The sequence below is a fragment of the Muntiacus reevesi genome, chromosome 8 (assembly GCF_963930625.1).
Source record: "Muntiacus reevesi chromosome 8, mMunRee1.1, whole genome shotgun sequence".
Lineage (NCBI taxonomy): Eukaryota > Metazoa > Chordata > Mammalia > Artiodactyla > Cervidae > Muntiacus > Muntiacus reevesi.
In genome coordinates this window covers 14721695-14736225 of record NC_089256.1, presented here as the reverse complement: position 1 = coordinate 14736225, position 14531 = coordinate 14721695, and the positions used below count along the sequence as shown (strand labels likewise).

The 14531-nt window shown below is 46.7% G+C and overlaps 1 protein-coding gene across 1 annotated transcript in view; it reads right to left on the bottom strand.

The window, feature by feature from the left end:
- The window catches only part of KY (kyphoscoliosis peptidase), a 50858-nt gene that overhangs the window by 25057 nt on the left and 11270 nt on the right, over nucleotides 1–14531 (bottom strand). The window contains exons 4-6 of the mRNA XM_065942578.1: nucleotides 7369–7443; nucleotides 5358–5420; nucleotides 1845–1927 (exon numbers count right to left, since the gene is read on the bottom strand). Of these exons, the coding sequence (XP_065798650.1) occupies nucleotides 1845–1927; nucleotides 5358–5420; nucleotides 7369–7443 (221 nt within the window). The remainder of the gene's footprint in view (nucleotides 1–1844; nucleotides 1928–5357; nucleotides 5421–7368; nucleotides 7444–14531) is intronic.

Below are 14531 nucleotides of genomic sequence, written 5' to 3'. Positions count from 1 at the left end.
TCTGGTTCTTTGGTCTCCATTCACTCACTGTTCTCCGGGACTGTCCAGCGGTCTATCTATCCATTCTGGAGGCTGTGACAACTTACCCCACTCTGCTCAGACTCTGGATGTCCTCTTTTCCTTCCCTAATTCACAGAAGACCCGGCCTCAGACTCCGCAAGGCCCAGGCACGGCTTCCTTACCAATAAGACCTCCCTCCTGCTCAGCCAGCCTCTCTGTAGGCCTCCGGTCCAGGTCTCTGCCTCAGCAGAGCCTGCTCTTCCTTCCTCAAGCGGTGCCCTTGCTTCACTTCTTCCTTCCTATCCTGGGCATCCCATCCTCTCCTGTCAGCCATGTCTCTTCAAAACACCCCCCAGTCTCTCTCACAGGCCTGCCCACACCTAGCCTTCCTTCCTTGCCAGGCTCCTGTGGGGTCTTCTCTCCACTCCCTCCCCCTTCACATCCTCATTTGCCCCTCAGCCTGCTGGAGTCAATTGAGGCCTCCAGCCTTCCTCTGAGCTGCCCCCTACCAAGAAGGAAGAAGGACTTCAATGTTGAAGAATGGAAAGGAGCCTGTGCTAGCCTCACCTGGCCAGAGTGAACAGCCCACGCTGTTGACCATGCCTGCAGTTTCCAGAACACTGATCCTTCCAGATCTTGCTTGGCCTCAGGCAGATCCAGGCCCTTTGGATCCCCGGCCTGCCTTCCCCAAGATGATGCCCTCTCTAGAGCTTCAGCTCTTGACTGAATTTGACGGCTCCCAAGGCCGGGTTTCTGGCCCAAGGGTTTCTCTCCAGCCTGGATACGGGTCCAGGCTTGGCTATGCAGCTGCCCAGTGGTCATTTCCGCAGGCACCAGAGCTCACTGCATCCCAACAGGCTCATCATCCCCTGACACATGCTCCAGCTTCCTTGCTCCCTGTGCCAAGCATCTGCCCTGCTAGTCCCCCACTACCCAGCCCAGAGACGGGCAAGCCCCTCTCCCCATCTTCACTTCACTGCACACACTCTGGGGAGGGACCCTCCCTCTCTGCCTCCAGCTCCTCTCTGTTCTCAACGTCTCCACCTCATCCAGGGATGCCTCATCCCGCCAGGACAGCGGGAGGTCCTCCTACTGACGTCCCTGCCTCGAATCGGACTCTCTTGACCCAAGCGCCTATCATCACTCATCAGTTCAACAAGCAAGCTTCCTGAGTACCCACTGTGTGCTCACCCCAGGGCAGTTTTTCTAGGGCAACAATGAGCTCCTGGCTTACTAGCCTAGGTGGCTCACTGTGACCTTAGCAATGGGTCCAGCTCCTTGGCTGCTCCAATCAGACTCTCTGTGGTGAGGCTCCTGCCTGACTCCCAGGACCCCAGTATGTCCTTAGTGCTCCAGCTCTTAGCTGCCCCACCCCCACTCCAGATGTGCCCAGGCCCAGAGGTGTGGAAGCCCAGCTGCCCACGTGCTCCGGGGGTGAGGACAGCTGGAGTCACGTGGGTGCTGGCATTCGTGGTCCTCCCCCATCCTTTCACTCCCTCCGTGCATGGGCTGGGGCTGGCAGGGCTGGGCAACAGCAACGCCCAAACGGGTAGGGGAGGACAGACAGGGCTAATCAGAGGTGTCCACCAAGGGGATGGGGCAAGGTGCATGGCCCGGGGTGAGAGCATCAGGAGTGTAGGTAGGGTGGGGGGAATGAAGTGGCCTGTGTCCTGGGCCTTCTGTCCCCCATCCACACGCTGTGGAAAGGCACTCAGGACCACCCACCCAAGGGACTCACGATACACTCACGAGGGTCGGGCAGCGGCTTTGCCACCCTGGGTCAGGATACCCCAAGCCGTCTTGAGGGGTGGCGGGCACACAGGCAGAGGGGCCGGCCCTCCTACCTGTGAGGCATAGGTGTCCAGCTTCTCAAACTGCCGCAGGTCCAGGGGCATGGACTTCAGGCTGGAGCGATCCCAGGGGTAGGCTGGAAACACAGGGAGACTGGTCAGTGGCTGAGACTGGCCAAGGACTGCCTGGCGCAGGCCCCCCTGTCTTTGTGAGGAGCCATGACTGCCTGACCTTCAGCATGACTCCTAGACTGAAACACTGCTCTCAAGAGCTAGATCTCCTAGAAGGGTTTCTCAGACAAATGGGTTTGGGAACTGTCGCAACTCTTCTAGTTCTCTGGGAGATTCACAGGGACCCTAAGGAGACCCGGGAAGTCAGCAGTAAAGAGACTGTACCTCAATGAACTCAGCAGACTGCTATAGAATCCCTTCTCCCACCAGGTAGTTTTCTGCAGATTCTCTGCTAGCTTTTCCAGAAAGAGTGCTCTGTGGGGAGCATCCAGGCAATGCTGCTGGCCCCTGATGCCCTGGCCATGGTGCCCAGGTAGATGTGCTGCCAGGCACTCTGGGTGTTGGAAGAGGGCATGGTGGTTCTTGGCCACTTGGGCCTCCGTGGGGTGAGGTGCATATGGCATCCAGACAGGCTTCTTCCCTTGCCTGTGATCAGCTGGAGATTGACTGCGTGCACCATGAGAAAGTTAAGTTTTGGCAAGAGGTGCCTAAGGTACTGTGGGGGTCCCCCAAGGGAGGCTGGGTCTCAGAATCCCTCACCTATGTCCAGCCTTTCTCAGAGGGAACCCAGACACAGGACAGACTCAGGTAGCCACTGCAGAGCTAACTGATCAATGGTCAGACCAACCCAAGGATGGACAGGCAGCAAAACCCTGCCCCAGGCCAGAGAAGAGCCTGGGCTTTGGCTGGGTCTTTTTCATTCAAGGTCCAGGCTGACCAAAGTCAGGCAACCTGGGTGAGAGGTCAGGGAGGGAGTGAGAGGAGGATGGAGCCAAAGGGGCACTGATCCCCCAATCCAGGGGGTCAACTCTCATTCTGCCATGTCAGGATGGAGAGGGGTGGGTGAGGGCTGCTGTTGGGGCCAGAGGACATGACAGGAAGCCTGGGAGGAGCAGAGGGATGGGGAAAGTGCCCTGTGGGACTACACACGGCCTGGAATGGCTGGTCAACCTCGCCCCCCTCACTGGGAGTTGCTGAATTCAGTAGCCTGGGCTCAAGCATGTATCTTGGGGTACCTGGGGGAGTGAATGAGATAGTGGAACACGTGGTAAGGTTAGAGGTGCTCTGCTCCCTGGAAGTGTGCAAAGAGGGGGTCCTTTGCAGGCAAGCACAGAACAGGGATATAAAACCTCTGTGCCCAGTGTGGGGCTGCTCGCGTGTGTACCTGTACATCCTTTGAGGACAGAACCCTCTATTTTTAGTTTAAGCAGAAGAATAATTTATTAAATGTTTTTAAGTGAGGACACAAGCTACAGGAGGCGCAGAGCAGCAAGCACGGAGGCTGCGCAGTCAGCCAGGGCTGTAAGTCAGTGTAAAGGAGCTGGAGACAGCATTTTGGAGGCAGAGCTGCTGTTCCCACTGAGATGGATGCGGTGGCTTCCTTGGTGGGAACAAGGTGTCACCACCAGCTCTGGCCGAAGCTGCTCTGCAACCCTCCCTGGGCTGGCACTGCATGTGAGGCTCTGCCAGCTGGTTAGGGAGCTGGCCATTGTCCAGCCACAGAGGAGATCCCAGGCTCCAGTCAAGTTCAGCATCAGAAGCAGGGCACATGGATCCTTCTGTGTCTCCCCACTGATGCGGGTTCCTTCCTGTTAGGACCGAGGCCTTTTTCTTCCTTCTCAATCTCAGACTGGCTTTGGCCACCTCTGTCTACTCCCTCAGTCCCTGCTGACCCGCTGCAGTAGTCCTCACATGGGGCAGGGTGGGGAGCCTCTGACACACCAGGATCTGAGGCTATTCCTGTCCTAAGAGAGGGCAGGGTGCGCGGTGGATGGGCAGGAGGTGCAAACTCTACCTGAGGCTGCGGCCTTGCTCAGCAAGCCAGCGTCTTCTTTCTTCATTTTCTGCCACTCTACAAGGACCAAGACCTTCCCTGGCTCCCCAGCCCCGATCGCCTCCAGCTTCCTGTCCTGTACAGTCTAACCCAGAGGCTCCCTGGAAACCCAGAGCCATCACGGCTCACCTGTCTCATGCCAGAGCTGGGATTTCTCCCCTCTGATCACTCAGACGACCTCAGAGCCTATCCGGGGTGGCCCACCACGGGGCCCTCACCCACAGGGCCCTCAGAAGGGATGGGGAGGCAGTAGCAGGCCCTGCTGAGCTCCCACTGTTCAGTGCCCTCTCTGCCCATGGACTCTGGCTCCTGCCCCTCTGACAAGGACCGTCACGGTGACCTAAGTGGATATGAAATGGGCTTCCACGTTTAACAAGCTTCAACTCTGCAAATGAGGTCTCCCCTGCCCCCATTTCGAAGAAGGATGGCATTTCTAAAATGGGACTGAAAACCCTATTATTAGTTTTACCCTTTCTTGGTTCCGTTTTACAATATCTGAACATTAAAAATACCCATAATGATTTATGCCTCATTAAATTTACTTTTTGAGCAGATTATGTAAGATTTGAATATGATTTTGCATAAATACATTTAAAATACCAGTGGCATTAACTAAATTATTCTAATTTTGAAGTAAAACAATAGGAAGAAGTAACAAACTGCACCAAGCCTTAGATGCCATCTGGTCTACTGAGGGGGAAACTGAGGCCCAGGGAAGGTATTGTTGCTGTTGTTCAGTTGCTCAGGCGTGTCCGACTCTTTGTGACCCCATGGACTGAAACACACAGTGCTCCTCTGTCCTCTGCTATCTCCCAGAGCCTGCTCAAATTCATGTCCATTGAGTCGGGGATGCCATCCAACTATCTCATCCTTGATCACCCCTTCTCCTCCTGCCCTCAATCTTTCCCTGCATCAGAGTCTTTTCCAGTACTGGGGCTTCAGCTTCAGCATCAGTCCTTCCAATAAATATTCAGGGTTGATTTCCTTTAGGAATGACTGGTTTGATCTCTTTGTTGTCCAAGGGACTCTCAAGAGTCTTCTCCAACACCACAACTTGAAGGCATCAGTTCTTTGGCGCTCAGCCTTCTTTATGGTAAGGTGAGTGAGGAACAAAATTAGAATTCGAACCCAGGCTGTCCATCAACCCTTCAGGATTCCTTCCCCTGTCTCACTCTGCTGATTCACATGCCTCCTACCTTACAGACACTTGCTTTAAAACTTAATTCAATTCTGAATTCTGTTCTAATGTTTCCCATAATGGGCTGCCTTGTTATTGGTGGGGTTTATGCTTTAGCTTTGGGGTCATATCTGGTGTACCTGTGTCCATAGCAGACATTGCCAATCAATCATGATACTCTTGACCCCTGAGCCCCGAGATGGGCCCAGATACCCAGCTCCAAGGAGCTGGACAGTTCCAGGGAGCCATTTCCAACCGACTGCAGATTGGCTCATGAGGCTAACCCAACCTCAGAAAACAACCCCAAGAAAGCTTTGCAACTTACCATGGGTGTCTTTCCCTCCAGGCTGCCGGGGTCTTGTGTTTCCATTTTTATCAACTTGTAAACCTACAATATCCCAAAGGTCAGGAGTAGAGACACTTGAGAAGAAATAGAAAGGCAAGCACAGATGATTCTCTGTGTGGTGGTCCTACTTCTGACCCCTCAACTTCACTCTCCCTCTCACAGTATTCTCGCTCTCATCCCCACCCACCATCAAACCACTGCTAGGATCGCCCTGGGCTTTCTGGTGAGGCACGGAGGACTGAGAGCCAATGGGGGATGACAAGAAAGAGAAGTTCAGTCTGTGAGCAGAGACAGAATTTTCTAGGACATCGAGGCTTGGGATTACCCAGCAGGCCAGCCTGGAGTCCCTCTTCCTGCCTCCACACTGGATGCCCCTGCCATCTTGGACCACAGCGGGAGATTCTGAGGGTGTCAGTCAATTCACTGCCAGGTGACCTCATGAGAAGAACTGACCGTGAGCAGACATGAAAGGGGAAAGAGAGGAAATATTCCTCAGGAAGTTCAAGGGCAATCAAATCTATAAATGCAGGACTCTTAAGGCAGCGTGTGTGTGTTAGTCGCTTAGTCATGTCCGACTCTTTGTGACCCCACAGACTGTAGCCCACCAGGCTCCTCTGTCCATGGAATTCTCCAGGCAAGAATACTGGAGTGGGTAGCGATACATTCCCTCCTCCAGGGGATCTTCATGACCCAGGGATTGAACCTGGGTCCCCTGCATTACAGGCAGATTCTTTACCATCTGAACCACCAGGGAAGCCCAGTAAGGCAGAATGCTCACTAATTGTCATTAGACTCCATAAACAACAGGAGAGAATTTCTTGCTGACTTGAAACCATGTCAGGAAGATGTAGGTCCCTGATGGAACCAGGAGGAGCTGGGGATAGGGGTGCCAAGGGAAGTTATTCTTTGCCCTTGAAGGTCATTGTTGGCTGTAAATAAAAAAATAGAAGGTTGCAAATGTACATAGATCATTCTGAGAAACAGTGGGCCTTGATTTTCTTATGTTCATGTTTTGTTCCCATCTACACTCTTTGGTAGAGTGACAGGGGTTCAAAATAGTAGCCAGATTTTTTGCGTACCTACTACTGCCTGGCTTGTGCTTTATTGACTATCTCAGGTAACCTCACAGCAATCCTTTGAGGGACTTTGAATCATTTTCCTCTTTTTGTACATGAGGAAATTGAGTACAAAAGAGAGGTTAAGCTGCTTTCCTGAGGTCCCACAGCTGAGATCTGAATCCAGCTAGCTGACTCCCAGGGTCTGCCCCCCCGAGCTCCTGGCTGCTGAGGCCTGTAGGACCAGGCAGCCATAAGGGACCTGCCCTGCAGCTCCCCCTCCCCCGCAAAGTAGACGTGCAGTGCACCTCAGCCTTGGCTGCTCTGCAGCCTCTGTTCCTTGGCTGGAGTTTCCCCGGGCCCCTGTGTAGCCACAAGATGGACAGATACAGGGCAAGGACCATGAAGGGAGTGGTGGAGACACCGCAGGCCTGGGTCTGGGCCTGTGCACACAGCACGGAAGGCAGCCAGGCATGGTGGTTAAGGGCATGGGCTTCATTTGGACCTCGGTTCTGACCTGCTTCCTAACCAAGAGACAGGCAGTTATCTCACATTTCTGAGCCTTTGCTGATCTAAAAAGTAGGGCTAATACTGGTGTATGTCAAAGAGGTAAAAACTGATTGAATGTACAGTGCTTATCACGGCACATGCCACTTTGTAGGCAGTCAATACATGGCATCTAAGAACAACAAACTTCTTGTGATGAAATTCATGTTTAGCTAAATGCCTTGTGTGACCCAAGAACAGGGGTTATTGAGTGTGGAGAAGAGAGTGTCCCAGGGTGAAGCTGCCATGTCTCTGCTGGTTCCATGTGTGTAGGCCCAGGTCACTCCTCTCCTTCCCCCAGAAGGTACTTGGGCTGGGCTCTGGCCCTTCCACCTGCCCCAACCCTCTGTGCCAGCCCTCCAAACATGAGCAGCCCTGTATGTACGTACGTTTAGCTAAGGAGAACTTCTTGAACAGCTGGGGCATGGCATCCCGAGGGTGGACCTCTACAGTCAGCTGTGTTCCTGAAAAGGAATAGGAGGTGATATTCTCAGCCAGACGCTGCCAGAAAAGGGTGCAATGTCTCACGACAGATGTTTGAACAACAACACACAATTGGTTGTAGAACTTTCTTTTGAATATGCAGATAATTTTTGTTTACAAAACCCGAAAGCAAGAAATAAGCAGACAGTTTCCAGATCTGGGCAAGACAGAATAAACAACTTCCACCATGTCTCTCCCACTCGATGCACTGGAAAGAATGAATGGACCGACTATTTGAGGACTCCAAAGCAAATGATAGAAGGCAAACTGGGGAAGAAGATTAGAATTTAAAGCATCATCAAATTGGTAGAGTTGATCATTCCCTTCCCCTATGGCATTACCTAGACTGATTCAAAGGCAGCCCCAAACACAGAAAGGCACAGTGGATGCAGAGAAAAAGTGCTCTAAGAGAAGCTCTTTCTTTTGGCTTGCGGAGTGAGAAAGGAGAACTCTAAGAGTCATAGTGGAGGAAACCCTCTCTTGTTTTTTTCCCTTTTTTCTTTCATCTCCTGACTCAGCCCCCAGGGAAATTCTGCTGGGATCAGTGCAGCAGTGAGTTTGGTGGCCCAACAGACACCTAAGTCTTTTAGGGGAGGTGGTTACCAGTGAAGCTATGATTCTCAAGAGTGTAGGGGAAAATACTTGTTGATTTCTTTCCCTCTCTGTTCTCCACTGGTTGTTTCCAGATGCAGACACAGAGATGCACCCAGAAGAGTAGGAAAGCTAAAGCCTCAAGATTTAGGGCTGGAGGACTGGCAGGTGGGTTGTAAAGAGGAGGGGATCAAGAGAGCAATTCCAAAAAGTTATGGATGAACTCCTGTGGCCACCTCTACGTGAATGGATCTCATTCACACTGTGCATGCACTCATCCTAAGCATTATATCACAGTCTTTGAGAACCAAACTATGGTATAAAACAATGCCTTGATTGGTTGCTGTGTGGTGCATGTGCAGGGCAGATCTGGCAAAGGCTAAAATCCCGTTACTTAGTATAGAGAGACCCTGGAAAATATCAGCTTAAAAAGGAAAAGAAAATAAACAGATGCTAACCTTATGGTGACACAGATTCTGGAATTATTAGCCAGAGATTTTAAAACAGCCATGATAACCATGCTCTAAAAAATGAGGTAAACAGTCTTGAAATAAATGAAAAGATACAAAGTGCTAGCAAAACTTAGAAGATAAAAAGAAGACACAAATAAAAATTTTAGAACTGAAAAATACAATTGTTTAAAAAATATCTGCATATACTCAATAGGAAAATAGAGATGACCAAAAAAAGAGTCCCTGAACTTGAAGAGAGATCAATAGAGTTACTCAACAAGAACAACAGAGAGAAACAGTGAACAGAACCTGTGGGATAGTACCTGAAGATCTAACACTCATGTTACTGAGACCCCAGAAATAGAGAAGAAATAGTGTGATGCAGAAAAATATTTGAAGAAATAACGACAGAATAATCAACACAACCAAGAGCTGGTTCACTGGAAAAAATCAGTAAAATTGATAAACCTCTAACTGGAGTGGCCAAAAAAAAAAGAGACAAGACACAAATCAGGAATCAAGACACCAATACAGGAATGAAATGAGAGTTATCACTATAGATCCCATGTATACTAAAAGAATAATAAGGAATAGTATAAATAACTCTATACAGATAATTTCTGCAACTTAAATGGACCATTTCCTTGAAAGCTATAAACTACCAAAACTCATTGAAGGAGTGACAACCTGAAATTTCCCATATGTATTTTTAAAACTAAACTTGTAGTTCAAAATTTACCAAAAACAAACAAACAAAAAGCAAACCAAAACCAGGTCCAGATGGTTTCACTGGCAAATTCTAACAAAACTGTCAGTTTTAAAATTCAATTTATCACAAGATCCTTCAGAAAATAGAAGAGCACCAAATACTTCATATATATTTTATGAGGCCATCATCAATCTGATACCAAAACCAGACAAACAGTATAAGAAAAGAATACTATAGATCAATATCCCTTGTAAACATAAACATAAAAATTCTCAACAAAATATTAGAAAATTAAATCCAGCAGTATAATAAAAGAATAATATACCACTTTGGGAATGCTAGGTTTGCTTAATATTTGAAAAATCAGTGATTGTAATTCATCATATTAGCAGGCTAAATAAGACCCACACGATCATATCAGTTGATACAGAAAAAGTATTTGATGAAATTTAACATCCACTCAACAAATCTCTCAAGAAACTAGGAATAGAAGGAAGCTTCTTAATCTGGAAAAGGGCACCTACCAAAAACCTAGAGCTAATAGCATATTTAATGGTGAAATATGGAAATCTTTCCCCCCCTGGATTTGGAACAAGGCATGGATGGCCACTCTCACTGTTCCTAATGAACACTGTACTGAAGTTCTGCCCGGTGAAATAACAGAAATAAAAGAGAAAGAAAGAAAAGTCATATAGATTACAAAGAAAGAAGTGAAACTCTGCTATTCACAGATGACATGTCTGTCTACATGGAAAAATCCCAAGTAATCTATATAAGAATTTCCTAGAACTAAAAAATTAGGTTTAAGAATGGTCACAGGATACAAGGTCAGCCAGCACCTCAAAATCAATTATATTTATGTTGACAATAAATGATTAGATATCGAATTTTAAAATGACTATTTCCCAAGGCTCCAAAAAATGAAATAGTTAAGTGTAAATCTTAAAAAAAATGCAGGAATTTTATGCTGAAAACAAAAAAATATGATCAAACAAATTAAAGCAGACTTAAACTCATTGGAAAAGACCTTGGTGCTGGGAAAGATTGAAGGCAGGAGGAGAAGGGGACGACAGAGGATGAGATAGTTGGATGGCATCACCGACCTGATGGACATGACTTTGAGCAAGCTCCGGGAGTTGGTGATGAATAGGGCAGCCAGGCGTGCTGCAGTCCATGGGGTCACAAAGAGTCGGACCTTACTGAGAGACTGAACTGACTGACTAAATACACAGGAAAATATGTTATGTTCATGAATTGGAAGACTCAGTATTGTCAAACTGGCAAATCTCCCTAAGTTCATCTATAGATTTCATGCGATTGCAATTAAACTCCTTGGAGGAATTATGTAGATTGTAAATATGGCCAGATGATTCTAAAATTTAGATAGAAAGATATTGCAACTAGAAAAATCAAGTTAATTTTGAGAAAAAGATAGGAGGACACCAATGGATTTTAAGATGTTCTATAAAGCTACAGTAATCACACAGTGTGATATTGACAAAGTGATAGATATATAGCTCAATGGAACATAATAGAATTAAGAAATAGACCCACACAAATACGGCAAATTGATTTTTTACAAAAGTGCAAAGACAATCCAATTAGAAAATGGGTAAAATAATGGATATCTCACCAAATAAGAAATTAAGGATGTTCAACATGATTAACCATTAGGAAAATGCAAACTGAAAGCAGAATGAGATACCACATCTATTAGAAGAGCAATAATAAAAAATAATGATAATACTATATGCTGATAAGGTTGCAGAGAAACTAGATCCCTCACAGATGCTGGTGGTATTGTAAAATGATGCAGCTATTCTAGAAAACAGTTTGGAAGTTTCTTAGAAAACAAAACATGTACTTAACATATGACTCAACAAGTATACTTTTGTGCCTTTATCCCAGAGAAATGAAAGTCTTTACATTCACACAAAAACATGCACACAAATGCTTATAGAAGCTATATTCATAATTACCCCAAACTGGAAACATCTAAATGTCCTTCAGTGGGTGAGTGGATAAACACCTTTTGGTACAGCCATATCAAGCAGTACTTCTCAACAATACTCTTAGGAGTGATGGGAGGATGTGAATCTATACAAAGAGTCTGTACAAGGGAATTTTGGGGGTGACAGAACTGCTTTGTATTCTGATTGTGGTGGTGGTTAACACATCTGAGCATGTGTTAAAACACATAGAACTGCACACCAGAAAATCCAATACTGTATGCTAATTTAAATTAATATAAAAATTTAAAAATACCAATCAAATGCAAAAGTAAAAGTAGAATGAAAACAGAACTTAAGTGATACAGAACAATGTTAAATAGATGACAATGCAAAGCAGGATAATAATAAACATGTTTTTGTATCCTTCTTTCTTCACTTGTCTTTACATTACATGTTACTGAATATAATCACAAGTCATTTTAAATGGCTGCATAGTACTCTATTCTACAGATGGTTTATAATCATAAGAAGAAATTTCTTTCTGTTGGATATTTAAGATTTCCCAAATGTTCTGCTATTTAAACAATGATGTGATGAACATTCTGATGTTGTTTAGTTGCTAAGTTGTGTCTGATTCTTCTGTGACTCCATGGACTATAGCCCACCAGTCTCCTATGTCCACGGGATTATCTTGGCAAGAACACTGGAGTGGGTTGCCATTTCCTCCTCCAGGGGATCTTCCTGACCCAGGAATCGAACCTGCATCTCCTGTGTTGGCAGGAAGATTCTTCACCACTGAGCCACCAGGGAAACCTAAACATTCTGACACACCACTTTACACACTCTTCAAATTGGTTTCTTCAAATAAATTCTTAAACATGTATTGAAGGGTATGGAGATTTTTAAGGCTTTTGTTAGATATTGGCAAAATCTCATGAATGATTTTATGATTCTCTCAACAGTGTAAAAGAGTGTCTACTTTGCTCACCCTTTCTGTGTTTAGTGGCAAAATTGGTTACAATACTTTGTATTTCCTTCCAAAAAGAGGTCTTTTATTCCTTCCCACATTTGGGCTGGCCTGGTGATGTGGTCTGGCCAGTTAGCATGAAATGATGCTGTGCAGGCTTGGAACCTCTGCCAAGAGACTCTGCTGCTTCCACTTCCACTCTTGGGATTCCAGCCACAACGGCCATGCAACTGCTCCTAACCTAGCCTGCGGCGGGCAAGAGACCACAGGGAGCAGAGCAGAGCCATCTCAGGTGAGGCCAACCCTCCCACTGACCACACACAGGGGTGAGGCTAGCCAAGACCTGCAATCAGCCAGGTGTGGCTTAGCCAAGAACATCCAGACAACCTGTAAACTTGTGAGCTGTTAAATGTTTTAAGGAACTGAATTTTGGGGTGGTTTGTAATGTAAACATTTGACATTTGATTGTCATTAATTCTTAAAGTTTTTTAAATCAATTAATAGTGACATCTCACTGTTTTTGTGTACTTTGTTAAATTTTCAGTATAGTATTTTTCACCTATTTGCCATTTTAAACTTACTTTGTAAATCACTTGTTTTCCTACTGATGTGGTATTTTTTTCCTTATTGATTTCATAAGAGCTCCATTTACTAATCCTTTGCCTGCTAAATGTGTTTTCACAGAATAACAATACAGACTTTCTTGCATAGCTTACAACCTTGTTCTGCGTGTTAAGGATAGTAATTCTTAAACAAGTTTAAAAGATACAAAGTGGCCTCCAAGGGATTACTTTGAAGGGGTTAACATTCATTTTGACTGTAGTTTCTAGCACATTCACTGGCAGAGAAAATCAGCCTGTGACTTGACAATGAGGATGTTAAGTGTTTCAGAGTTCAAAGCATCATTCAGCTCTGGTCAGAGGATCTGCTACCATCGCCATGGACAGCAAGTGACACCTGTGTGTCTTCCCACAACACCCGGGGCATGGGTCTACTCACCACTGCCTTTCCACTTTCTCCACCTGAACACTCAGAGTTGGTCTTCAAAGTGGGTGCCAAGCTATAGTTGCCCACTAGATGTTTTGTAAGAAAAAGGATTTGAGAAAAATGTCCACTTCCTCCCCTTTCGTAGGTCGTATCACACAACGATCTGAGAAGTTCTGCAGAAGTCTACTTGACCCAGCATTATTTCATCAAACAAAATTTGGAAAATGTTCAGCTGCAACAGTCTCTAGAACTACAGAGAAGCTGCAAAGCTGACCTGACTATTGGTTTGAAAGTGAAAATCACTGTCGTGTTTGACTCTTTGTGACCCCATGGACTATATAGTCCATGGAATTTTCCAGGCCAGAATCCTGGAGTGAGTAGCTATTCCCTTTTCCAGGGGAATCTTTCAAACCCAGGCATCAAACTCAGGTCTCCCGCATTGCAGGAGGATTCTTTACCAGCTGAGCTACCAGGGAAGCCCAAGAATACTGGAGTGGGTATCCCTATCCCTTCTAGGGTAAGCCTATCCCTTCTCCAGGGGATCTTCCTGACCCAGGAATATGAACTGGGGTCTCTTGCATTGTAGGTGGATTCTTTACCAGCTGAACTACCAGGGCTCAACAACAAACCTCTTCCCCAAACTTCTCCTAATGTCCAGGTACTTCCAACCACTCCTATCCAGCCATGTCGCTCTGTCAGAGAATGAGCGAGCTGAAAATCAAAACTCTTTAAGCCCTTTCTGAGGTGAGAGCTGAGGTAGTCTCCCACTGGGCACTTGCCTGGCTGGAAGCTCACCAGCCAGTCACCCCTTCAGGCATCAGTCACCCCTTCTCACCTCTCCCTTCCTGCACTGCCTCGCCTCTCCCTGGCCCCCGCTCCCAGGATCTGACATTTTCCTGAGGCCCCCTCCTGGCTCTGCCCCAAGTGGTGCTGTTAATCGTCACTCCCTTGAAGAGAATAGCAAAGCTCCCGGCCTCCCTGACGGGTGTGATTCTCGCTCTCATTCATAGGTGTGCAAGGGCACTTCTGGGAGGCTTCTCTGCTCCAAACGGTCCTGGACCTGGGCACACTATCCCCAGTGATCAGGGTTGCAGTATCACCCTGTGCTTCCTAAAGGTGTGAAATGCTGAGAGTTTACCAACGACAGCATTCCTTACCGAACAAAGCTCTTAATGTAAAGAAAACATTAATTTGCCAATGATAAAAAGTGGAACATCATTTGGACAAACTTTAAAGTGAGATCTAAACCCTAAGTACAGTCAGATATCATGACGCTAATCTTAGTTACAAGTACAAGGAGGCCTTCCTGGGATTTCGGATCACCTGCTCCAGACTTTCTCATGTTACCACTTGCCAGTTCTCCCAGCTATCACCCAGACAGCATTTTGTGAAGCTGAAACTTTGGCTGTCT